Source organism: Haemorhous mexicanus, chromosome 1, assembly GCF_027477595.1.
Source record: "Haemorhous mexicanus isolate bHaeMex1 chromosome 1, bHaeMex1.pri, whole genome shotgun sequence".
Lineage (NCBI taxonomy): Eukaryota > Metazoa > Chordata > Aves > Passeriformes > Fringillidae > Haemorhous > Haemorhous mexicanus.
In genome coordinates this window covers 137,510,951-137,536,785 of record NC_082341.1, presented here as the reverse complement: position 1 = coordinate 137,536,785, position 25,835 = coordinate 137,510,951, and the positions used below count along the sequence as shown (strand labels likewise).

Genomic DNA, 25,835 nt, shown 5'->3' with positions numbered 1-25,835 from the left:
CATCTTGAGAACAGCAAAGAGGCAAAAGTACACGGGCCTTAAAATGTAACAGGATCAGCTTTTCTGTTTATTTACAGTCACTAGGAAGTGGTGAATGGTGACATTTTGTTTCGTGTTGGATAGAATCTGGTTTTCCTAAAGCTAAACTTTGGAAAGAAGCTTTCTACTGGCCCTTCTTCTTTTCTGCAAGAGTGATACAAATTGGTTTTTGTTCACATGAGAAAAAGCAGTCCGTTTGTTTGAAGACAGTTATCTGATGGACTTTGTTTACTTCCTCAAAGGATGTTAGTAGTGAAGGAAGAAGTGCTGTTAACCCTTTATTTTGTGAAGGAGTTCATCTTAATTGAATTTACTGAAAATTTTCAGTGATGACAGAAAAGTTTTCAATCTCATAAATCATATTTTTCTGTCTAGTTTTTTTCCTGGGTTTTATACATTATTTCTTGTTGCAATTTGTGCAATGCTATAAACTTGTAAAAAACTTTCTTGAATTCATGCAAACGATTTTTTACTACACTCTGTTTAATGATGGTATGATCCATGGCATTTCAAAAGTTCCTGTGTAAGCCAGTACTGTATATGAGTGTTTACTACCTAACTCAATATTGAGGACTGCTAGGGTTTTGTTTATTGATAACAAGCAATAGTAACAACATCAAGATTACACAAGCATTGTTTACACATGTGTGACAGACAGAGAAGCACGGCAAATTATTTTTTGCACTTAATTTGTCAAATGTTGCTCTATGCCTCTTAAGGGAGTTTGCTTACCAACCTTTACCATGTTGTTCAAACTCCCAGATTCATTCCTGTTGAGTAATTTCTAAAATCAGGCAGCACACTGTGTTATGCATGAAACAGCAGCTGGGCAAGACAAGGGTCTGGGTTTCTCACAGCGGGCTGTCAAGACTGGATGTCATTCTGACTTTCAAAGTGAATACAAATCAAAATCTTCTTCCAGTAACTTTATAGATTATATCCCAGCTAAGTTTCCTATGCTAAGGTTTTTTTCAGGTTTTTGTACAAATGGCTCTCAGAAGGAGCAGAATCTCCACATTAAATGCCTGGTGTTGACCCCCAGATCCATCCCTCCCAGGTCAGCTGTCCACATAGAGGGTGGGGGAGGAGGTGCTATAAGGTGGCTTGGTTAATCATCAGACTGTCAGGAAAAAGAAGAGATTCTGTCATCACCAATGGTAACCACATCCTTGTCCATGGAAACTTCTCAGGGGGTACAGCAAAGCAGCTGGACTGCGGCCCATGGCTGGGCTTTGCAAGCTGGCTGCATTGCTGGACCAGCTCAGGGGCAATTATATGGTTTTCCTGTACCTTATCTGCAGCACAAAGGTTGTATGTGAAGACAGAGAAGAGGTCTTTGGAAAAAACCAGCAAAGACATTGTCTTAAAACAAAATTAAAATATTACTTTCTTTCATTTGTGCTAAAATCCTTCATGTCAGCATATCTTCTCAAAGAGAATTCATATTGTGACTCATCTGGATGAAGTTAACTTTTGAAATAAAATATATTTATTTAACTGTCAGTGTTCAAAAATGGGCATTTATCACGGAGCAAATATTCCATTTAAATTATCAGTTTAAAACCTTTATAAAATGGAAGTAGCTTGCTGCACTGCAGTTTGGGAATTACAAGTTCCTTTCAAATGTAGGAGCTGTAGGCTGTGCCATATGTCACTGGGAGGATGTTTTCTCATATATTCACAGGAAAATCTTGGATTTGCAAGATGAATTCCGTGAACTTGGCAATAGAACATGAGGAATAAAATAGAAGTGGCTAGCCTCAAACTCCCCTAGACAGCTAGAAGCTAGAAACTTGCCATATGTCATTGACTTCCATGAGCAATGCTGAGCAGTGGAATATCACCCTCTCTTGCAGCATTTAATACTGCCCTAAGTCATTAATACAAAGCAGATGGCTTTGTTGTTGATTAGAGCTGGTTAGAATCTGAAATTCCCATTCCAAAGGAAATTTTGACATTTGTATTTATTTTCACTGCATATTGGAACAAAACATCAAAATTTCCCAGTGGGATGGATATTAAAACTGCTCTGGAAACACCAAGTTATTTCACTTCATTGGTATTGAATTGTTTTCTCAATAATACCAAACCAGTGTAATTCTAAAATTAATCAAATATAAACGCCAGAACAAAATTAATGAACACATAAAGTAACACTGAAACATTTTGCCATGTGAAAATGAAAAGATTAAATTGAAATCATAACTTCTGACATTTTTACGAAATTTGTTTTCTTGAATGTGACAAAACATTTTGATTTCAGCTAAGTTGCATTACCCCAATGGAAATGGGCTCTGCTGAAAACATGTTCACCTAGTGCTGTTTGTCCAGGGCCAGTAATGTACAGGATCATCTTGGAAGTTCAAGGATGTAAAAATTCTGAGAAATAAGGCATGCACAAAGAGAAAATTAGCACAATATATGCAGTTTGGGAACATCTTTGAAGACTGCCTTAAAAATTCCTACAACTCCCACAAAATTCCTTTAGTCATCTAGATCTCTCTTACATTAGCTCTCTTTTGTTCAGGCACACTTGAGAGTGTTAAATGCTGGACAAATCATCCCTGGCACGGACCTTCATATTTATGGACTTGTAAAGTGTGACATTATCTTAGTGAGTCTTGTTTCCATCTCCTTAGCAAAATTCTGGTCCTGACTGCCAGAACCTCCCACTCCCAATCTCCATTGCCTACTTTCCTGGAGAAAGTTCCAATGACTCTCTTCAATATGGAACAAAAACTCACAGTTACTCTCCAGGTAGGAGCCTTTGCAATCATTCCGTTCCCTATCATAAGAACATCTTTAAAATTATCTAGTTTGCCAGCTAATGGCTCCATTTTTTCCAGTACCAGGATTTCATTTTTTTTCTGTCAACACCAAGTCTCTGCTGTGGGATAGGAGACCATCTGTTAACAATTTTTTTAAGGGGAGTCTAAGCACAAATGTCAGTCTTTGGGAGTCACATGCTATTTATTTACAAAGATAAAAAAAAATCAATATCATGAATTCACATCAGCTTCTCGTCTTACTTTGTGCAACAGTAGCTTTCTGCTTTAGTTTCCACTACCCTCCACCAAGGTATTGCATATAAGATTACATAAAAGGACCAAACAAGATGTAGGACAGATTAGAAACCCGATGAAGTAGCTGCTGGATGAGTTTGGTGACTGGTGTGCTCAGGTGCACTGGGGAAGATTATGTTACTACTGGTGAGTGTCCTGCACAAAGGAGAGAAGCCCTGAGGAAGAAAGGAGAGTAAAGTGGGTTTGACGTGCTGGACACGTGAGTCTCAGGGTAAGGACAAACAGCAGTGACGCAGCTGTGGAGGAAGGGTGGCTTTTCTAAAGCACTCAGGCCCTCAGTAGGTACCAAAATCAGTGGTGCTACCTTCTGGCAGGTCTCAGTTTACAGATGCTTTCTGAGAAACTACTATTGCACAGGTGCCCGAAGGGAAGGTGTGTTTTGTTTGAGAATCCCAAGTTTAATTGTGGGAACTGAGAACTTGGAAAAATGTGACCTTGAGCATTTTAGGAAATGTGGCCCAGAAAGGTATTGTTAACCAAAGAGACTTTAGGCTCACAATTTGCTTAATAGGAGACACAGTAACTGCAGAAAATTTCCATCGTTTGGATCTTGATATATGGTGTTCTGAAAGAATGTTGATAGATAAAGTCACCTCCAGATGGAACAGGTGAGAGATTTTGCCAACTCCCCTGCTGTCGGCTTAACACTCAGGTTTATAAATACTGCAGATGTCCTGTGCTTAGTGAAACAGCTGAATGCAGTAAAATCTGGAAAGGCAGCCTCCAGAGGGTGGATGTTCTAATGCACTGCTAGCAAAGTCTCTCTTGCCCTTTGCCACACAAAATTAGGCAAAGGCAAACATACTTTTACAAAAATACTATTTCCATAGAGTTTGAAGAAATCAAATACATAAATATATATCTAATTCCCAAAAGAGTCATCTGAAGTCTGCCAAGACAAAGAGTTAGTTATTTTAAAGACCTTAGATCATTCTACCCAGGGTTAATGAACAAATTATTGTGGTTTTTTCTTATACACCATATGGTAAAGTGTTGTTTCTCAACTTCACAAATGAATGATTATGAACCAAAAAAGCATGTGAATATTGGCATGGTTTTTATTGTTGTGAGTTCTAAAAGAATTAGGAAGAAATGAAATTAAATAGCAAGACCTTTTCTGAGTGTAAGAGGTGGGGTAAACAAATCTGAATGAGTTCTTCCTCTTTTGTGTGGTTTCTCTATTTTTTTTTTGTTTGCTCATTTCTCATTAAAGAAGAAAAGGTTACTTTCAAGCCATTCTGGATGGGTGAAGCCTTTGCTAGCCCTGAGGAATGACTGTCCACCACTTACTGCATCATTTTTTGCCCTGCTCATGCAGTGGTGGCAGCACTTCCCAAAGGGACTTTAGACAAAGCCCAGGACACTGAGAAAGGCTGAGATACCCACTGTGTGCTCAGAGGAGCCCACATTTACACCCTCTTACACTTTGGAGGGTCACTTTGGAGGATCTGGGAACATGGATTCCTTTATTTGTATCTCCAGCAGCCCCTGTTCTGTGTGTCTTCACTGCCTGATGGTAACTGAGCAAACCTTCCTAAAGATGCCTAGGTGTGCTCTGTCTAAGCAGCAGAGATTTTGTACAAAGTGAGAGAGCTTCATCCCCCCTCTGTGATAGCCAGGCTGTTGATGCAGCAGCAGCAGCAAACACCTGACTGCCAAAAGGTTAATGACAGACCTGACTGCCCCATGCAATCCAAATCTAATGGGTAGAGGCAGCCCATTACAGACACTCCTCTTTGGTGAATAGATGTACACCTAATTTCAGCCAGGAGCAGCTTCAGAAACAAGCTCTGAGTCCTAAATGCAGGGCTTTAAGATGGAAAGAGTGACCAGCCATGAATGAGAGAGGAATCACTGCACAGGGTGACACCCTGTACAAATAATGCACATAACATGCTCTTTTCCCCAGCTCCCAGTATTAGAAATCCTCATGTGCCTGGTCATCCTTCTTGTACCACACACTCTGCCTTTCATGTGCTTTGGAAACAGAGACCTTTTCTGGAAGCCCCAGTGATGCTGCAGGTGGTGCAAAGGTGAGGGGTGTGCACATCAGCCCTTCCACTGCTTGAGACTGAGGCACTGTGTATTGGTCTCTAAGCATCTCCAGCCAGACTGGGGGCGTTGCTGAGAGTGCCATGACAAGCACTGGGCTGTTGTCTAGGTAACCCAGTGGTGCTGGAGACCCCAGCATTTATTGATGGGACACTGCCTTTCTGCTGCATGCCCCTCCTACACCCACCCTCACACCAGCCCCCACTGCTGAAATGCACAAAGGAATTATGATAAAGAGAAATAGGAGACAAAGTCCAGCAGCTGCAGCATTTCTCTGCCAGAGCAAATCTGAAGGGAGAAGAGCCTGGGCTTTTGATGTTACCCATGAGCACTCCAAGTCTGAAACATGGGAACTCCGAGCAGCTGATCCTGCTTGGAGTGCCCACCTCAACCAAAACACAGAGCTATAAAGGATTTGCTTTTATTTCTTATTTTGAGCTTCTCCTGGGGTAGCAGGAAAGCACAAATTCTGTCAGGAAAGAACAAATACTCTCAAAGGAGAAGTTAAGGGCACCTTTGGTAGGGGAAGGATTCCCAGTAAGGGGCTAGAGAAACAGGAAGGTGACCCTAAACAAAACAGGAACTTAGAGCAGTGAAAATGTCAGGATCCTGGAATCAAACTAATGATTGATTCCAGGATCTGATCCTAATGCAAAAAGATGAGTGAATATTGTGATGAACATGTTTGGAAGTACTAGTGGGAAACTGGATGGCACATGACCCCCCTTCCTTCTACTGATAAATAAAGCATAAATACTAAATCATGATCCCATCCACACCTCTTCCTTGGGTTTTTTCCTCCTAATTTCTTCATCAGTCTTCATTCCTCTTCTTTGATGTCAGCTATAGTTTTAGCCAGATGTATTTGGGTACTTGTTTTACTCCACTGCCAATCTGTTTACTGCTGTTTCTTCTGAATATTGTAAGAGAGTGTCAGATTTTTTTTTAAAACTTGCTCATTCATTTCATTCAGTTTTTCCTCTTTGCCAATAGAAAGAGATAAATGGAGGGTGGCAAGGCTCAAATTTTTTTTCTGCATATATTTATTTTTTTGTTAAGTCCCTATGTGGTTTTTAATAAATTTGGTTTTCTTTCAAAAATATGTTCCAAGATGCTGTTAAAAAAAATTAAGCAAAAGCCTTTCTTGGCAAGCATCTCCACACTGGTTACTCAAATGAATGTGTGAAAACAAACTAGAAATGGCCAGAAGGAAGCAAAGTGGCTGCTTCCAAGAGCCTGAGGGGCTGCTTTCTGTGGGATGGAAATAAAAACAAAAACCTCTTGACCATGTAGTGCTTACACGTGACGGCAGGAGACTGAAACCAGAGCAGTTATTCTTCCCAGCACAGCTGCTGCTGCTGCTGTCACTGTGCCCCACCAGCAGGGTCCTGCACTGGGATTTCCAGTGGGACAGGGGAGAGCAGTGCTGGAGGTGGCTCTGGGGCTGTGAATGGGGAGCTCAGGGACTGGTCACAGAGTCTCCTGGGCTGGAGCACACCAGAGATCAATGAGCACATCCCTGCCTTGCTCCAGTCTCACTGCAGAGCTCCAAGATCACGAGACAGTGCCTTGCCCACATTTACTGTTGGGTTTGCATTCGTGATGAGGCCATGGCCACATTGGTGTTCCAGCCACAGGGAAGCAGCACACACAGGATGGGGAGGGAATGTATCATTTGAGATAGCCCTTGCTCTGAACTGTCTCATTACATAGCTCATACTGCAGTTAGCACTATTACAGCCCAAAGGAATAACTGACCTTATGAAAGAAACTTAGCTTTTATATCAGATTGTGTTCACCAAGCCTTGACTTTTGTAAATGCACATAACTTCCTCCTTTCTGTAGGGGCATGGACATAGATGAAGCAGAACTGCATTTGGAAGCATGTGTACACTGTATTTGCACAAATAACAACAGAGTTTTCAGAGACTGACACATTGTGGTGAACTGGGACTTGGTATCTGAAGCAATGGGAGCAGCTGGCAGAGGGGAAGGAAGAGAGTAGTTCCAATGCAGTGAAGTTTAATGATAGGGCAGAATTTTGGCCAGGAAGCCCTGGGGATGCATCCCCAGACAAAGTCTGATGCTCTGAGATGCACCTCAGTCTCCCCTCAACATCCCTCCACTTATTGCAGGGTAACTGGATGCTGTGCTGCAAGGTTTGGTCAAGCAGGACAGAGCAGCACCCCTCCTCTGAGCTTGTGACAGAGCTGAGTTGCACAGTGGCAGCAGGGAAAGAACTGGTAGGGGTGCCAGAAAGTGATGGCAGAGGAATTTAGCTTGCCAGAGCCCTATCTGCTGTGCTGTGGAGGCTGGAATGCAGAGACGGGAGAAGACTGCTGGTGGGTAGAACATGAAAGAAGGTGAGATCCCTGCCATTTCCAGATGTGCAGACAGCTTAAGAGATAGATGGTGTGTTTGAGTCCACTTGTCACACATCCAAGTTTTCAGTAATGATCTGACAGGAGGGGAAAGCACAGCAGTGATGGTGAGTGGAGAATCACACTTGTACCTCAGAGTGGCATTGCCACAGGGGACTGACTCATGCTGGACCACTGCTTTCTCACCATTGTCAGGTAGCAGAGCTGGCTCAGAGTGATGCTGTTGTCTTGCTCATACTTTAGTTCATTCCAGCAGTCATCAGGATCTTGTGCAGCTGCTTGGCAGAGACTGAAATCCCACGATTGCTGGTCTTGGGAAAATTCTCAAATTATGTGTTAGAAATATATTAAAGACAGCATTGCACCCATAAGTGGATTATTTCTTGGAAACAGGTCAAACTGTGTGTTAGAAACCAAGAAACAGAAGTTTCTGACGACAAAAATCACAAAATGGAACTTTCATTGCTTCTTTCTGAAAAGTTTTCTGCTCTCATTTTTACAGAATTGGTGTTTGTAACCAAGCCTATGGTGTGATTCACCTTGCTGTTCCCACTGGGAACAGATCAAGCGGGACTTATTTTCAAAGTGGATCTTTAGACCTTTGAGGTGCTTTGTGCCCTGTTAGCTCTGAAGTACCCAATAGCCTAAAACATCCATTTTTAGAGCAAGGCTTCCCTGCACAAATGCCCCCTTCACTTAATGCTTTTTTCCAGCAGGGGACTTCCCCTCAGATTTAAGGCTAAATGAAAATTAAGAAGTCTTGCTGAAAAAAAAAAAAGCATGGAATTTTCTTTATATGATGGGTGTCAAGTTTGAAGAGTAAAAGCACTGTTAGAAATGTGTTGCTAAAACTTGCTTATTATAGCAAATCTTCAAGAGAAAAAATAAAACTTTTTTTTTCGGAAATATATTTAGATGTTCGCATTGCATTTTTGCATTGCCCCGCGCTCGTTGCAGTGGGCTGGCTGCATGCTGCATCTTTCCAGCTCCTGCAAGGCTGTTGCTTAAGTAGGCTGTGTTTGCCTTACTCTGAGGTTTCACATTGAGGTAACAAGTGTGTGTGAGCAGCAGCAAGCTGCTGGCCGGGAGACACATGGCAGCAGAGGTGTTCCCTGCCCTCCTGCCCAGTCAGAGCTCCCTGCGTGCGGAGAAGGCTGAAGCTGCACATTGCGGATCTGCTGCGCTGCGGGGAAAGCTGCTGGTCACAGCAGGGGCACTCTCGGCTTGTGCTGAACCATCACAGGCCAGCTGTCTGTCAAACAACTCTGTCAGCTTCATCTTCAAAGCTCCACACGTGGGCCTAAATAGAGGATCTTCAAGCGTTTCCTTTCAGGAGCATCTCCTATGACATTTCCTCCCATAAGTAGTGAGCAGGGATTCCTTCCGTAGCAGCCGCGCAGCAGTGACGCTTTACTTCCTGATACTCTGTAGGTGTTGGCTGAAATGGTACCGACCTTTCAAGCCATAAACACGTCACATTCTTTTACCAAAAAGTATTGCCTTAAGAATTAAGACCTTGATATTTTGATATATTGTTCTATGTAGCAAGTCATTAATATATATTATATCTGACACCATTGTATCCGAGGAAGAAATTGCAGAAATTCAATTAAACATATTCATTAACCACTCAATTTGTCTTTTTTTTTGTACTCCTACAACATCCGTTTCTCAGTATTGTCAATATTTTACTTTGCCATTGTGGTTGCTGTTCACTATTTACTTGCTGTATTTAGAACTTTTAATTTATGAGAAATTTGAAAGATCTACAGGAATGATAAAGTGTGAAAAGGTGTGAAACCCCGTTTCAATTTCATTTTGTTCTGTGCATGTATTGCTGTCATTGTTAGCAGACATCCTCTCAGCCTACTGCACTCATCTCACAATCTAATCTATCTTGAAGAGTCAGACAGCAGTCTATGAAGTAATTGTAAGGATCTTCAAGTGTCTGCAACGATTTTCTGTGCTAGGACTGCAAAAGCATTTTGTTGTTGATAGAATAGGCACAATAAATCCCATTGTTGTGGTTCCTAGAACACCACCTATTAAAAAGGAACAATCTGGAAGGCAAAGAACCTGATAAAAATTCATCACGAGTGGACTCAGGAATAACGCTGCTAGTTTTGACTGCGTCACCTGGCATCACAGCGGCTGGGATTTCATCCTCGTACTGCAAGTCACATATGGTTAGCTCTCCCTTTCTGCCCGGAGAACACAGGTTTTTCTGGTTGTGATGCTCTGCAAGGCACTCTACTCTTCTGTGGTTTTTATTGTTTGGTGAAAATATATTGCACCTACAACGCTGTGCAGCTCTAGAGGCATTCATTTTTAGAGTGAAATACAGTCTTATTGACCACCTCTTGAAGGACACTGCCTGCATCTTGCCTCACTATTTCGTTTTTCAGAAGACTCTCAACTAGAAATGTGCAAGATGAGATTTCCATTTTCAAATGTTTGAGTTATTAAAAAGCAGAAGGGGGTTCTATGCTCATTCCCACCACAGCTGGCTTGCACCTTAGTCAGCAATCTTCCCTCCCTGCTCTCTGGGCTGGAAAGTGTGCTGCCCCTGGCACTGCGGAGGGGCTGCTGGCCGGGGTGTGGGCAGCTGCTGCTGACACTGGGGGGTTTGTGTTAAACTGGTGCCACTATAAACTGACCCTGGCCACTTCCAGTTGCTCTTCCATCTCACTGGCAGACCCTGATCATGTTGTTTTCCCTGACATAAAGCCCTCTGGCTGCTCTAATGTAATCCATTCCCTCAGCTAATTCCCAGGTTGTTTATTATGGGCCCCATCCAACACCCGTGGAAGGCAACACAACGTTCAGCTGCCTTGGCAGCTGTTGGACTGCCTACAAAACGAGGACTTTTTTGCTATTTTCAGGGCATGAAGAGCTTGGGTTGCTTAAAAACTGTACAGCATGTTTTGATCAAGATGAAAAGAAAAAAGGCAGTAGAAAAAAATACCTTTGAGGTGGCATCTTCCACTTTTCAAGTGTTTTGGAGACACTTTGGAGGAAAAGATATTGTTTGGTCAACATAGTCAACCAAGCCCCTGAAATTGTCAGAGATGGATAGGCTCCCATGGGGCGGGATTCTTCACCCTTCCCATCCTCCTGTCTGTGAACAGGGAAGCCTGTTCTCCATGAACCATGTAGGCAATGTGTTTAGACAGGGCATATAGTTACCAAACTGTGATGCTGTTTGGTTTTTGCCTTTTTTCTTTTATATGTTCTCTGTATTCTTTGCACATATATTTGTAACTCTGTCGCCTATTGTATTAGTGACTGGTTTTCCCAGTACTTTTCCACAGCCTTTCCCTAGGCAAAAAGACAGAACAAATTCCAGAACTCCAAGCCCCTGGGGTACAAGGCCCCAGTGGTTCTTTCTGGGAACCAAGGCTGAGAGTGCTGAGGAGAAAACTCCAAAGAAAGGGTGTCACCTGAAGGAAAATTCCATCACCACTTGCATGTCTTCCTAATTTATGCTTTTTATCAATTATGCTGATTTCCTAAAACCCATAAAATGTATTCACCCCTACAGGGGGTGGACTTTTGTGGACATCTTTCCATAATTGCTCCTGAAGGCCTTCAAATAAATATCTGCTCTTATATTACCTCCTTACTAAAATTATCTTGAGTTTCATTTCCAGGTTGGGAAAAAGGCAACAACTGTAGGCTGCCAGACAGCCATCAGTGAATCCTGGAGATACAGATGGATCTAGGATGGATCCTGTAGTTTTCCACTTGAGAAATACAGCTTTTTGGTCATTTTGGTCCAAGAACACAGGAAATTAAGGAATCAATCCTCTAGCTGCCTTGGGGAGTTCAAAGTCCTTGGGGAGAAGGGACCTTCCCACAAGAAAAAAATGTAGCATCAACCTAGGGGAACCTCAGTTTCTTCTTCCCAATGTCAAGCAGAAGAGACAGTAGACTAGCTTCAAATGGTGGTACATTTCTCAGTAGCTGCTTCTGTCTTTTAAAAGCAATATCTTGGTTAAGAAAGGGCATTTTATTGAATGCTCATTAGCCATTCCAGTCATCATTATTAAATCCATCTCTGGGCCAGAGACTCCATTCTGACAACAGTGTGAATCATGTTTAAATTATTTTGCAACTCTACTTTAGTTATCCATGCATCATATCTTAGTTGTGACTGTCACTCGTGTTATAAATTCTCAGGCAGGTTTCTGTCAGGGAAGGGCTTCCCACAAATCAGCATAATGTTAAGCTTCCAGTAAAACTGATGCTGCCTTTTAGAGCCAACACACTCAGGCTCCAAAACTTAAAATCCAAAGGCATCCATCATTAAATGTGCTGCACAATGTGATATGTACCAACTTGCCTCAAATGAAATATAATTAGGGTGATTTAATAGAGACTGTATCCAATAATACTTCTTAATGGTTAATTTAAAGGAAACGAATTTTCAATTTCATTGCCTGGGTACAAAACACAGTAATAGTTTTAGTGGGGGAATCCACTGTTGATAAAATCTCTTCAGATTTTATCTTAATTTTGAAATAAAATGGGAATTTATCTATGCCAAACAAAAGAGGCAGTTTCTCGGTTGCTTTCTGGTTATAAAGATATATGTGGAAGGGCTTTGGAGCTACTGGTTTCAGCATACCCTGCAGTTTCACCTTGAACCCATTTTGGAGCAAGACCAAGGGAACACAGGCCTTTGTACCAGTCTGGCTTCCACCAGAGATACAAAAATTGTGTCTCATTGGGCCGGGTCCTCAGGACAGCTGGGTGACTGGGATGGAGGGCACGCTGCAGCACACAGCTGCTGTCAGCTGTGCCTTGCAACAGCCACTGCTTGCCTCATGATTTCAAGGGCAAAATAGGATGGCAATGAATTCTGTGTAATTGCTCTTCTCCAGACTGTCAAAAGACTGTGTAATCAACATGTAGATTACGTTTATTAATTTTTCCAGAGTATACCTGTAGTTCTGGACATTGTCCAAGGTTTTTGTTAATACCCAAGAGTGAACTATCATCAGAAAACTCAGAATACAGCATACTGTTTTTCTACAGCCTCCAAGCTAATCAGAATCAATAATTAATAACAATTCATATGTGTTTGTTTTTGCTTTGCAGGTAATACTTTAACTCCAATATGGGAAAGCAAAACAGCAAACTACGCCCTGAAGTCATGCAGGATTTGCTAGAAAGTACAGACTTTACAGAACATGAAATCCAGGAGTGGTACAAAGGCTTCTTGAGAGACTGTCCAAGTGGACATTTATCAATGGAGGAGTTTAAAAAAATATATGGAAACTTTTTTCCTTACGGGGACGCTTCTAAGTTTGCAGAGCACGTATTCCGCACTTTCGACGCCAACGGAGACGGAACAATAGATTTCAGAGAATTCATCATAGCCTTGAGCGTAACGTCGAGAGGAAAACTGGAGCAAAAGCTGAAGTGGGCATTCAGCATGTACGACCTTGACGGGAATGGCTACATCAGTAAGTCAGAGATGCTGGAAATCGTGCAGGTATGTGCTGCTCAGAGGCACCCTGGGCTCCCTCCTTGAGAGCAGATTGTGAAGCAATGTTACACTGAAGGAAAAACTGGCAGCACTGGTTTACAATCTTCTGTAACTGCTTGGATATGGAATGCTGTTTCATTGGGCAAAGATTGGGTCGCAATTCAAACTGCAGCTTAATATCCACTGCAAGTTCTTCCTGAGCAACAGGCTGCATGGATATTTCCTCCCTGGGAGCTCTGTTGGGCTCGAGCACAGCAACTAACCTGCTGATATATGTGATTCTCTAACCCTGTCAATTAATTATGATTAATTGCAGTTGAACCAAGTAGGTGTACTAGAGCAATCAGGCAGTGTACTTTTAAGGAAGGCAGGCTCCCTCCACAATAAGAAGTAAATCTACTTTGAAACCATGTTATTATGAATAATTATTATTATCATAATAACATAAAGGTGTTTTGCCCGCCTAATTCCAGTGAGGTCTGCATTATTAGAGTCATACTAACTGTCTTCATGCTAAGTTGACAGTATAGACAAACCTTATCTGAGTAGGTGATGGGTGATGATTCCATACATAGCTTCTTTGGTTGTGTTTGCTTGTGGTGTCGCTTTCTCCAGCATGTTTTTGCCCTTGAGGCACATCACTCTACTGAAAGATTTTAAACATTTTTTATATGGCAGTGTATTTACACAGCTTGAATCTGTAAAATGCAGCACTGTTAAAAAAAAAAAAAAAAAGCCTGTTATCAAGATCCTTTCCTTTCCCTGGAAATTTTGAAGTGCTGACAATGTACTGTATTATTCAGACTTGTATTTGCACTGAAAACCAAGGGAAAGCAATGCACACAAATTACAGGCTGTGATGGCCAGCTGCATAAGGGAATCAGCCTAACTAGTGGTGCTCCTGTCCTTCTACCAGGGCCCTTCTCAAATCCTTCAAACAGTGGCCAGTAGCAGCACTTGCACTGCTTCAGCAAGACCAGATCCAGAGCTCAGCTGCAAATATAGAATTTGTTGTCTTTCACTTGGTCTGTTTTGTGCTGCTCTGTCTGAGTTGAGGAGCAGGACCTCCCTGTCTGCGCCGTGACAAACCCCATGGAATATTTGCATTGGAAGATCCTCTGGTCCTTACAAATCTTCCTCTCCCCCAGGCAGGGTAAACAGACTGTCAATTATTGTTTTTCTGGCTGTATTTCTCCTCATGAAAAAACAAAAAGAATCCCAAAAGAGCTAACGTAGTACATAGGAAACACAGGAACCAAAGCTGGGTGACTGCCCCCTCCTCTGGAGGAGGAGACACCGAGGGGCTGCAGGACCCCGGCTGCTGTCGAGGAGCCCGGGAAGGCACCGTGCCAACAGGCAGCACAAATCCCCCAGGCAAGGAGAGCTACAAACAGGCAGAACTTGGCCACAAATTTGTTCATGTCAAATGAAATGAAAATATCAGTGGCTGGATTTTCTGTAGTGAGCTGAACAAGGACCAGCAAAACTGGAAGCTTTTCCCAGATCTGCTTGCCAGCAAGTCTAGAGGTTGAAATGCTCTGCCTCCTCTTCATATTTATGTCAGTACCAAATCATAGCATTGTCCTTTACAGCCATGATGCCATCATCAAACAAAATTGCGGCTTTGGGGTGAGCGTAGGGCAGCACTCTGTCACTGTGTGCATCCAACGCCGAGCAGCATTTCGGCTGGGCACAGCCCCCAGCCTGGCGCTCCAGCCAGCCCTCTGCCCTTCTTGGGAGGTTTGGCTCTCTCCTTTCAAACCAAATGTGAAACTCAACTGCATGATGCTTGTAATCTCACCTCATTCCGAGGGACCCAATTTTGAGGGACTGCACAAAAAACAATTATGGAAGTGAACAGCCTGAAAGCCAGTTATTTCTGTACCGTGGAGTATCGGCGATTTTTAAACCACAAACCCTATCTGTGATGGAGCTTCCCATGAGGCAATGGGCCTGTAGATCTCACCCTATTCTCTTCTTTTTTTGTTTTTTTGAATGCATTGGTCTCCCTGTATTGCACTGGTTACCAGGAGCATCTCCCAGTGGGATGGGATTTGTTGTGTAGTCCCTGGAAACATGTCCAGCTGATATCTGAAACTGAAGTAGATGAGCATATTTTCTTGCTTTGTTAAGAAGTTCCTTTGATGTAGAGTGATTAGATACAAAAACCAACAAACAACTATCACTTTCATTTATGAAAGATTATTTTTTTTTCATATGGAATTACAAAATTCTGTATCAAATGTCATCCTGGGGGCTCTCAGCCACCACAATTTTTCTGAGAGGGAAAATCAGAACTCTGACATATCTCTATGTCTCAAAGGAAACTATTGCAAGTCCCTTATCTAGTATGCATCATCAAATTGATAGAATGGGATTATGTTTTCATTGGAATTTTTCCAGAGACAATACATCAAAATGAATGCTAAAAGAAACACCTTTTGTCTAAAAGTTTTAGTTTAACAGATACTACCCCTGTTACTGTGGGATTACTGTATTTTACATAGCATAGGGGCAAGGCACACTTCTTCTTTTTCAGTCTGGTTTTTTTGGGGGTTTTTGGGGGGTTTTTTTGTGGGGTTTTTTTTTTTTTGTGCTTTGAAATCCCTCTCTCTGCAGAGATTTTCATTGTTGTGCTAATACTTCCTGGCATTATCTTTCCATTGCTCTGGCCTAACCTAGCAGCCCTGCAGGCATTGCACTCCTGCACTGCATTAAGGAGATTGAGGTAGCAGCAGCAACAGCAGCACTGGACCAGCAGAGCTGCTGGTTAAGATGTCCCACAGGAGTCCTTGTGACTGGCCAGCTGCCAAGGAGGTGAAGGTGAGCAGTCCATAACAGCTTTCTCAGGCCTGCTTTCCTTGCTAGATGGCAAAGCACCTGCATTCCTTTAAGCTCTGTACCCCATCATGCCCTCAACCATGCAGGCACGGCCCAGTGCATTCACCATGCCTGTCCATGAGCATCTCTAGGCCAGTCTCCAAAAAACCCTGCTTAGAGATCCACGTGGAGCCAGCTGCACAGTTTGGAAGATGAGGGACTTTAGTGGTGGGCTGACAGTTGTAGTGCCTCAAAAAAGAAGGTTCACAGGATGCTGCTACACTCAGCAGGCATAGCACATCTGCAGACTACTGTGGGAAGAGGCTTCATACCCTGCCCTCTTGACAGACCTTGTCACAGCTCCTCTCAGATTCATGTCTCGAGCTTTTCATGTCTCCCATATGTTTACCTATAATCTAAATAGCTCAGTCCACTCAAAAATAGCTGCAAACCAGTCAGAAGACTTGTTCCCCTTGCTGAAGCGGGACATATTTGGCTAGTCTCTTAAAATAAGAGTTCAATGGGAGATGGAAACCTTGCTCTAAGGATACATTTTTTCACTGTATGGACTCAAAAGGCATTTTAAGAATACTCAGCAGAGACAAGAATAACACTTTCAGTTTAATAAAAACAGAGCACACACGTTTCATTTGCTGGGATAGCTGATTTGCTAACCAGGAAGAAACAGAAGCTGGGATGGGGAAAAGCAAAAGCTGGTATGGCTCTGTAAAGACAGTGTCAAAAATCTCCATGACATTGAGAGGAAAACAATTTTTTTCAGGCCAGTTGTTCACTTCACGAGACTTCTAGCCATTAGAATTTATTTCAACAGAGTAAAAAGGATCAGCTGAAAATTTGTGCTGTCATTGCTGCTGCCATGACCATAATGAGGTTTTTGACAGTTTGCCAAGTATACCAGGAAAATGCAGTCCTCACCAAAGCTTCTGGCCTGAGTGCAGCAGTGGCAGCCAGCAGCTGGGAGCAGAACCTGTGTGAATGGGCAAAGGGATGAGATTTGCCCTAAAATCACCCATTGCTGTTCATCCCCATGGAGTTGGAAGATCAAAGGAGCTCAGTAGGGCAGCAGATGAAGCTGGAGCCTTTGCTTGCTCCAGTGACATACCCAGGGCTCTGGAGGCACAACTTCCCAATGGCATTCAGGGTGCCAGGGAGCTGGAAGGAGCACTCCTGACAGAAATTCACTTACTAAAGCTGCCCTGACTGACAGGTATCAGCTTCCAGTGCAGAATGCCACTGGTGGTTTTCAGCCCAGGTTCTGGGAGGCCAAGGAGTTTCACTCCATGCAGAGTGGAACCCCTGCAGCCTCTCAGTCCCAGGTCCTAGCTCAGGGTTAGCACAGCCCAGCTCTAGGTAATTATTGCATGAAACCAAATTCCTTTCAGAGCTTGCTCTTTCAAACATACAATAAAGAGTTTTGTGTAGCTGCACTGAATTAATATGGGGCAAGTCTCAAGATTCTTAATCAGCTTTAGCTGGCTTTTACTTTGGGAAAACTTCCCAATGAACTTCTGAGTAAGGACATAAGAATTTGTCCAGAGTAACCATTTTCAGCATGAAAAGAACGCTCACTATGTTATTCCCATCTGGCTTTCCTAGAATATCTCATCTGTTATTCCCTTCACACGCCTCTGTGAAAAGGACCCTGTAGGATGAAGTCATCCTGAAGTGCTTTTTTTGTCCTAAAAATCTGCATATTCTTACTATGGTTCCTTTGGTCAGGGTAAACATGCCCTCACTCCCAGTCTGGGGCATTCCTCCCACACTTTCAATGCAGATTCTCTGCTTAGCCCTCCTCTCACCCAGAGAGAGGGAGTGACCCCTCCACCTCTCTTCCTACCCCAGACAAAAGCCAGACAGCTTCAAATGCTTAAACACTGGCAGATTTATAAGCCTCATCTCTGCTCTGACCCTTGCAAGCCTTGCATGCTGATGAGGATGAGCAAGGTCTAAATTCTTACTGTCCACCCTCTCCATTTTTTCCTTCCCTATTGCCTCCTTCCCCCAGTTCCCTCATCCCTGTGCTTCCGTGTTTCGTGTTCACCCTTTCTTCTGTGCTCCTGGCATCAGAGTATCATGGGGGTGTGGACAGCATCCCTGCCTCGACTGAGGCTCTGCCCAGTACTCTGGAACACTAATTCTCCCTGCAGATGTCAAGGGTGAGCTGTTGGCAGAGGAGAAGCCAGCAAGATGGCCACAGAAGTGACTGCTCCCTAGTCTGGGTGTAAAATGTCTGTGCTGCTTAGTGGCATCCTCCATCTGTGCTGTTACATTCCTGGAGCCAATCCTTGGGGATCCTGAGCCAGATGATCAGAGCTGCTAGGCAGAGTGACTTCATGAAGGGAAAGAGGAGAGAGGGGTAACGCAGTGAGAAATCTTGGCTTGCACGAAGGACCCCCCTCCCAAAACAGGAGGAAAGGAAGAACAAATATCTAAAGCAGCTGGGTGACAGCAGGTGACAGCCAATGAGTTGCAGAGGGCAGCAGAAGGGGCCAGTTGGACCAGGACAATGCTGCCTTGGGCTGGGATGTGCTGCCCCTCCACATGGCTGGGAGGAACCCCCAAGGCCACCACCCTTTAGCCCTGAGCGCTGCTGCTCTCCCAGGTGTGGCACTGCAGAGACATCTGGCACAAAGCCCTGGTGCTCACTGCTGCTGCATGCTTATGTTTGCCAGCAAGGTTTGAATAACCAGTGCAGAGACAGATCCTCATCCTTGTTTTAAAATTAACCCCTCTTTCAGGGTCAGCTGGTACCAAAGGTGGCTAATGCATTTGTCTGTGCAGAGAATAGCTGTGGGTGGTAGTGGTGCTCTGTAGGACCAGAACATCTGGTCTCTGTGGAGAAAATTGTGGAAGTGATTTTGAGCTGTGCACACACACCAACCCCCCATGAAAAGGCCACCTCCTTGATGGTCCAGTCTTTGTTATCTGTGAGATGCTGCAAATGCAAGAGTTACTGCTCTCCTCACAGACAGGAGAGGGAGAGAATGGAGTTGGGGGGGAAACAAAGGAAGGGTGAGGAGACAGGTGTGGTGAGGATGAAGCCTGTGTGCCCAAAGCATGGAGATTTATCACAGCATGGGACAAGACCTTGGTGGTCTGGCTGTTCCTCCAGGCTCTGGGAGCTGCCATTGCCCAACGTGTTGTACAGATGATAAATTTGTCCAAAGGCTGTTTTAATAAGGGAAAACGTAACCCTAGTCCAAACCCACACGGTGTTTGGCCATGACTAAATAAAGAAACACAGTATTTCATAAACAAGAGTGCCACTGAAGAGGGAAGCTGCAGGTGTTGGTGCCACCCAACACCCTTCAGCACCCAAAGAGCAGGTCTTGCTGGCGCTCCGAGGGTATTTTCTGCCTGTTTCTGTCACCAGAGGATCCTTGTACCCTTGCATCAAGATAACGTGCTTCTTACCAGCTTCTTGCTCCTGTCTATCACGCAGGCAATCTACAAGATGGTTTCTTCTGTAATGAAGATGCCAGAAGATGAGTCAACCCCAGAGAAGAGGACCGAGAAGATCTTCCGCCAGATGGACACCAACCGTGACGGTAGGAACCCTGCAGGGCCAGCAGGCGTGGGCAGGCAGGCCTGCACCTGGCAGGGCTGCTTTCCCAGGGATTTTCCTGGCTTCCCCAGCTTCCTTCCATCATGCTTGTCCAGAGGCTTGACAGGTGTGCTGCAGCCCACCACGTGCTCTAAGTAAACGTGTTTCTTTTCCAGGAAAGCTCTCTCTGGAAGAGTTCATCCGAGGGGCCAAGAGTGATCCGTCCATAGTCCGTCTGCTGCAGTGCGATCCCAGCAGTGCCGGCCAGTTCTGAACCTGTACTTTGGATGAATTATGTATCTGCTTTTTTTTTTTTTTAATTTTCTTGCCAAACAACATTCATGGTAGTGTTGCCTCTGTATGGCCAATTATGCCTTCATTTGTGGCATCTTATAGCTTATTTTGTTGTGGATTAATTATAAGAATGCTGAATTGCTCTTAACAATTTGTCCAGAGCATGGGCAGTACTGTTCTAAACAGATATTGTGGTGTTATCATTGTTTTTAAAATTTTATTTTGTTTGTTTGTTTGTTTGTTTGTTTGTTTGTATCTGTTTTGGAAAGCAACGTGTTGAGGAGGAGTAAACCAACAACAAACCCCTTGGCAGCAAGGCACACCCACAGATTTTAGATTGCTGCTTTGGTTGTTAGGTATTCACCTGCAGGACCTGAAAGTGTAGTAAGGCTGAACCAAAGGGGTTGTGATGGGTGGGGTAGGATTCGCCTGGAACCTCCTCTCCTGTCCAGGAGGCACCAGTTAAGATCAAAGACAGGACTGGGAAGAAGTATGAAAGTGCAAAACATGTGTGGGGTGTATCACCCACTCCTATGCCTCGTTGTTTCAATGCTGTGAACACTTTCCAGGTTGTGAAGAAGGGACAAAATGAAGGTTGACATTTTTTTACTAGGTTTACAGTGGTTGAAGTCATATGGCTTTATCTGAAAATTCAGCAATTTGCAATCCTGATCTCCAAATCCACAACTGACAATACCTCTTGCTGTTTGGGATCAGCAAAAGCAGACACAGATATGAAAAGCTGGGTCTTGACAATGAATTTAAGGAAGATACGTGTTGAATGTGAAATTTTCAGGTTAGTAATAAAGCAGTTGCTACTAGGGAGAGTGGACATTCATGTGAGGAACTCACAGACACCTGCAAGCAGCTCCAGCTAAGGCACATCTGCTGTTCTCAATGCTCTTGCATAGCAGGAAGTTTTGGGGGTGTTTTTGTCTTTCTCCATGTAGCTAACAGAGCTTCTGGGCCTGCTCTTAGGGGAAGGCTGTCATCAAAACTTGTTTTAAACATAAAATTGTAGCATTTATATTTCATTTATTTTAGTAAAGTTCAAAAAAATCTGTACTGAAATGAGGAAATGGTACGCTTTATGATATATTTATATATATAAAAATTAAAACAAAAAAAGATCAGCTCTTGAGAGAAATGTTGAATGTTTATCTTTCCGCCTAGATGCAGGAGTTCTGGAATTTGCTGCTGCAAAATTTTATCCTTTGGTCAAAGTTGCTGTGTGCAAAGCTAGTACACACACGTGGGATTTCTTAGGGACTTTACAAGCACTGTAGCAAAAGAAAAGCTGGGAAAGCTTTAGGACAGGAGGCATTATGCTGACTAAATTGGCATTAATCAGTCATTAGCTGAAGTCTGCTTTGTGATCCTGCTGGAGAGCTACCCATGCAGGCAGCACGGTGTTGGGAATTCATGAGCTCGTTAGAGTCACCTTTGTCTGACAGGCAAAGTTGGCATTTTGTCAAGTGACCTTGTAGATGCTAATCCCCAGTAGCCTTAATTTAAAATAAACCAAGTAAAAGAAGTCTGCTTTGCAGATGATGATTAGCTAAGTACTAATTAGAAGTCACGAATAAGTAGTTGAGCATAAATAATCTTCTATGGAACACTAGCTAGCATGTACAATAACTGACAGAAGCAATCCTATACTGAATTTTCCCATACCATTTGCTTTGCCAGGTGTTAAGGGGAAAGCATTTTAAGAGAAAATAAAAGTAAATTGAAAATAACATTGTTAATCAGTTGTACTAAAATTTTTATGAGTGGCTAATGACACTCAATAAATGTCTTCAAGCACGCATTTTTGTCTCAAACAATCACAAAAATCCAGTTGATGATATATTTCCATTACAATCATTGAAATACTGAGCTGAGTTGAGTGTGGGAAAATAAGAAAGCAAAGGGGGCCCAGGCACAGACACAAAAAGATTTTAATACCCAGCACTTTTAGGTATTACAAGCAACACTAGCAAGTTTTGCACCAGTTCTTCTTGTTGATGAAAATATTCCCTATCTCCTTCTCCCAAATCTTAATTAGACACCATGTGCCCAAATCCCCCTCAAAGGCCAGTCTGTGCCTACCTTCTTCAAGGTAATTTTCTGCTTTACCTGGAGAGGTTCTGCCCTCTCTTCATGTGCATCACCTCATGGATTTTGAAAGTCAAGTTGAGGGTTGTTTTTCAGCAGAAGAAGCCTGGCCATACTGCAGGGGATTGCTGAAGGAAGGTCAGTGGGCATGCACAGATCAGCACACCCCTCTGCCAGATGGGAATGACCCGTGCCACCATCCCAGCCTCTCTGGGAGTGCTCCATCAAACCCCTGTGTGGGCAGGACAAGGTGACACCAGAGGATCCTTGCTGAATTTCCAACCTCCTGGCTCAGTGCAGGCACCCACATCCAAAGCAGCCCAGACCTGTGGAAGCTGGCATTTACTGAAGGTGAACTCAGATACCTTCCATGGTTCCATCTTCTTCTAAATGCTGTGAAAGCAGTTGCATGTGACTGAAGCTTTTAAAATGTTGTCTTTTCTTTAAGTGACTGCAAACCACCTCTTTTTCGTTTTACAAGACATTTCTGGCCCAGAACCTAATCTCTCAGTTTGTTTTTGCTCAGTAGTTTTGGGGTGCTGAGGCCAGGCTCGCCTCCCATGTTTGAAAGCACAACCTGTGCTGTGACCCCAGCAGAGACGTAATGCTTCCCACAGTTCATAAAATTTGGAATCATAGGAATTAGTTTACAGCTGCAGAGGACATAGCTGCAGATAAGGCTATTGTATAAACATCTACAGAGTGAACTAGGGTTATTCTTTTACCTGACTGCCACTGGTGATTGGTATTATTTTAAATTATTAACTATCCCTTTCTTTCTCTGCCTCTGCATGTACTTAAAGAGTGATTTGCAGCTGAAGTTGTGATAGGAACATCTGCAGACCTCAAATCAGCAGGACAGCAGTGGTGTGCTGTGCCTCAGATTGAAATTTTCTGCTTTGCTGTCATTTGCATTTGTAATCATAATTGTCTTCATAAAGCTTTTGAAGGCAAAGTGGTGTATCCTGTATAAAACAGCACAGTAAGTCAGACTTCTGAGTGATTCATTAGCAATATGTCCACACAGGAAGGATGGCAGATAGCACATACTATTTTGCATGACTCCTCAATTTTGTAGAAGCATTCTCTAGTTTTACTTGCATGTGCAAGAGGCAAGCAATCCTTCACTATGTGTTGTCCAAAGGAATTAATGAGTATGTGTCACATGGAGACTGAACTCATGGAAAATGCCTGTCCCATTTATCTGACATTCCCAGTCAGCTTGTCAAACTCTGGGCCAGATGATGTGAAGTGAGGACTATGACTTGTGAGTTTTGCAATACTCTGTTTGTTTTAGGGTGCTTTGGGAAAGGAAAAGGGAACACAACCCCTTAAAAATCAACACACGTGTTCTTGTGAGCACTTAGAGTTTGAGAGGGACTGAAGAAATATTTGTGTTTCAACGTTATTTGAAGCCCTTCAGTTCCCAGTTCAATCATGTTCCTGAGGTACCCAGAGCTATGCTGTTCCCTTGCAGTTCTTAGGAGCTTGTAGGATTTTTATCTTCTTCCTGGGGCATTCTTTTTTGTTCTGTGTTATAGGGCATGACCTCTACATTTTCTGCTGCTTAAAACAGTAAGCCAGAAGTGTGTAAACTTGGTAGCTGGATGAGGTCTGCGTGCAGAAATATTGCACACCAGCACAGGAAGCAGTCACACTTCTTGGGAAGCATGCCCAACACTGGTTTGAACACTGCCCCTGGGGGATGAGCCCCAGGACTTCTCTCTTTGCTGATGGCAGAAATGCAGTAATGCGGCTCAGCTTGATTTTCTTTCACTGCAGATCAGGTTAAGTCGCATTACCTCGCATTTGCTGTGGGCAGAACCTTGTCTCAGCTGACTCATGGAAACTTGGTGAACTGTGGTAACTTGGGGCTGAGCCCTAATCTGCAGACTAAGCTAAGAGGAGAAGATGGCCTTGGCCACACGTCTCAGTACATGTGCACCAGAGAACACGGTGACAACTGGCAGGTCCCTGGGGACATGTGGCAGTGAGAAGGGAATCTCCTGCCCCAGAACAAATGCCCTGAGCTGAGCTGCCTCCTCCTTTTAAAACTCTCCCCTTTTCCAGCACCACTGGTGTAAGATGCAACATGATAGCAATATAGCAGGTCAGGATCAGGGAGGCATCCTTCAAGAGTTTCCTTTTGCAGTTTAGCCTACAAGTGCCAAGTGAAACAATCAGACTAGTCTGACTGTTGGCTGGACAAGTCTTCCTGAACACCCAGTACACCAGCACCTCCTTACATCTTTCCCATGGTGCTCCCTTGGTTTTCCAAGGGCCTGGCAGCCCTTGGGCTCAGCAGCTAGATGTTGGGTACCTGGTGCAAGACTGGTGGAGAAAAATATTTCACCTGGCCTTTGCAGAAGTATTTGGATGCATTCTTTGCTCTGGGTCTTACTAAGCGGGATGTCATGTAGGAGTCGGAAAGTGGGGAAAGTTGGTTTTGTTGGTATCAGAGGCAGAACTAGTGCTTAGAAATGCAGAGAAACTTGTCAAGTGGCAGAGAGCTGAGCAGGGCTCAGAGCTGCATGCAGAGTTTTCCACCAATTGAGCAGCAGGCAGATAAGATAAACAGCAGTGATACGTCAGGCACATGGTGAGATGGGTTTCGAGATAGGGCTTGACTAGAAATGGCACCTTCTATGTGAGCAGCTCTGTCTGCTGCATGTTCTGTCAGAAGGGCTGACAAAATACACTCTAAAATTAAGCAGCAGAGCTGTTCACCATACCCTGGCAGGTATTGAACAAACAGCTCCCAGGATGAGCACTTTTCCCTAAGTGCAGCTGAGGACAAACCATTGCCTATGGGAGTTCATTCCTGGTCATGGTAGAAGAGAAGGGAAAGCTCCACTGACTCAAAGCCCAGGTGTCATTTTGCAGGCTAGGGATGGTGGAATGAACATCTGTGTTTTAAACACATGGAAAAGACAGCAAGGACTGTAAACTGGCATGGAAATCAGCGACATTAGAAACCAGGACCACTGCTGAGGGACTGCAGAATCCATTAGGTGCCTCTGGCCTTCAGAGCAGTAGAACCATCAATTGGATGCACAGACAATCTCCTTGCCCCTTGCAGATAATATGCCTGCATACTACGGGAATCTAAACAGCATCCCTTATTCCATCCTGGCTTCTGCTGTTGTTGTTTCCAAATTATCCATACTGAGAAGTTGTTTCCAGGGTGAGGATTTTCAGAGGATAAGGCATAAAGCTTTCCAGATGTACTGTCCATACCTTAACAAGCTGGAAAGGCCAGATGTAAGAGGCTTCTCATTGGTTTCCCACAGGTTCTGTCATTTCAATGTGTAGCTGGGATTGAGCTATCACCTGTAAAACGCTGACTAGTGCTGACTAATAAGTAAAGCAAAAAAAGAGCTTGAGTTGTAGTGAACAATGTGAAAAGACTAGAGAAATGAAAAACTGTAAGGACATCCCTGCCTGTAGCCCAGGGTCTGAATTTGCACAGTGAATTTCCTCTTAGCAGTAGCCAGCACAGAACAGCTCCTCTACTCCAGCCCAGTCAGTGGTACCTCCTGGACTGCTTCAGCCCTGTGTGGTGAGGCTGGGGACTCTGGGTCCTGCCATAGACATGGTCATCTGAGATTCTCAGACAGGCTGAGGGCTCCCTAGATCTCGAGGCACACAACAGCCACCCTCTGCACAGTATTCACTTACTGTGCACCTGAGATGTTTTACATCTTCCCCTCTTGCCCTGACCTTATACCAAAGATATTCTCACCTTCCCAGGGCATGTGCTCAGCATGTCCAGCTCTCCAAGTCTTTGCAATTGCCATTCCCAGCCTCTGTGTGAACAAATAACAAACACTAGCCCTTGACATGTGGAGGGGCCAAGCTTGATACACTTAAATGGAACAGCTTCTGATTTGGTTTCCCATCTTCAGCCCACCTGTGTGTACCAAACTATTTATTTCCTATTATTAAGTGATGGCAGTATTAAACACTTTAAGGGCACACTGAACCTCTGAAACAACTTGGTTTTCATTATTGTG

The 25,835-nt window shown here is 43.7% G+C and overlaps 1 protein-coding gene across 1 annotated transcript in view; it reads left to right on the top strand.

The window, feature by feature from the left end:
* Positions 1-22,812, top strand: part of NCALD (neurocalcin delta) — a 51,190-nt gene extending 28,378 nt beyond the window's left edge. Inside the window, exons 2-4 of the mRNA XM_059864872.1 lie at positions 12,656-13,052; positions 19,330-19,435; positions 19,608-22,812. Of these exons, the coding sequence (XP_059720855.1) occupies positions 12,675-13,052; positions 19,330-19,435; positions 19,608-19,705 (582 nt within the window). The 5' untranslated portion in view covers positions 12,656-12,674 and the 3' untranslated portion in view covers positions 19,706-22,812. The remainder of the gene's footprint in view (positions 1-12,655; positions 13,053-19,329; positions 19,436-19,607) is intronic.
* Positions 22,813-25,835: the final 3,023 nt, after the last annotated feature.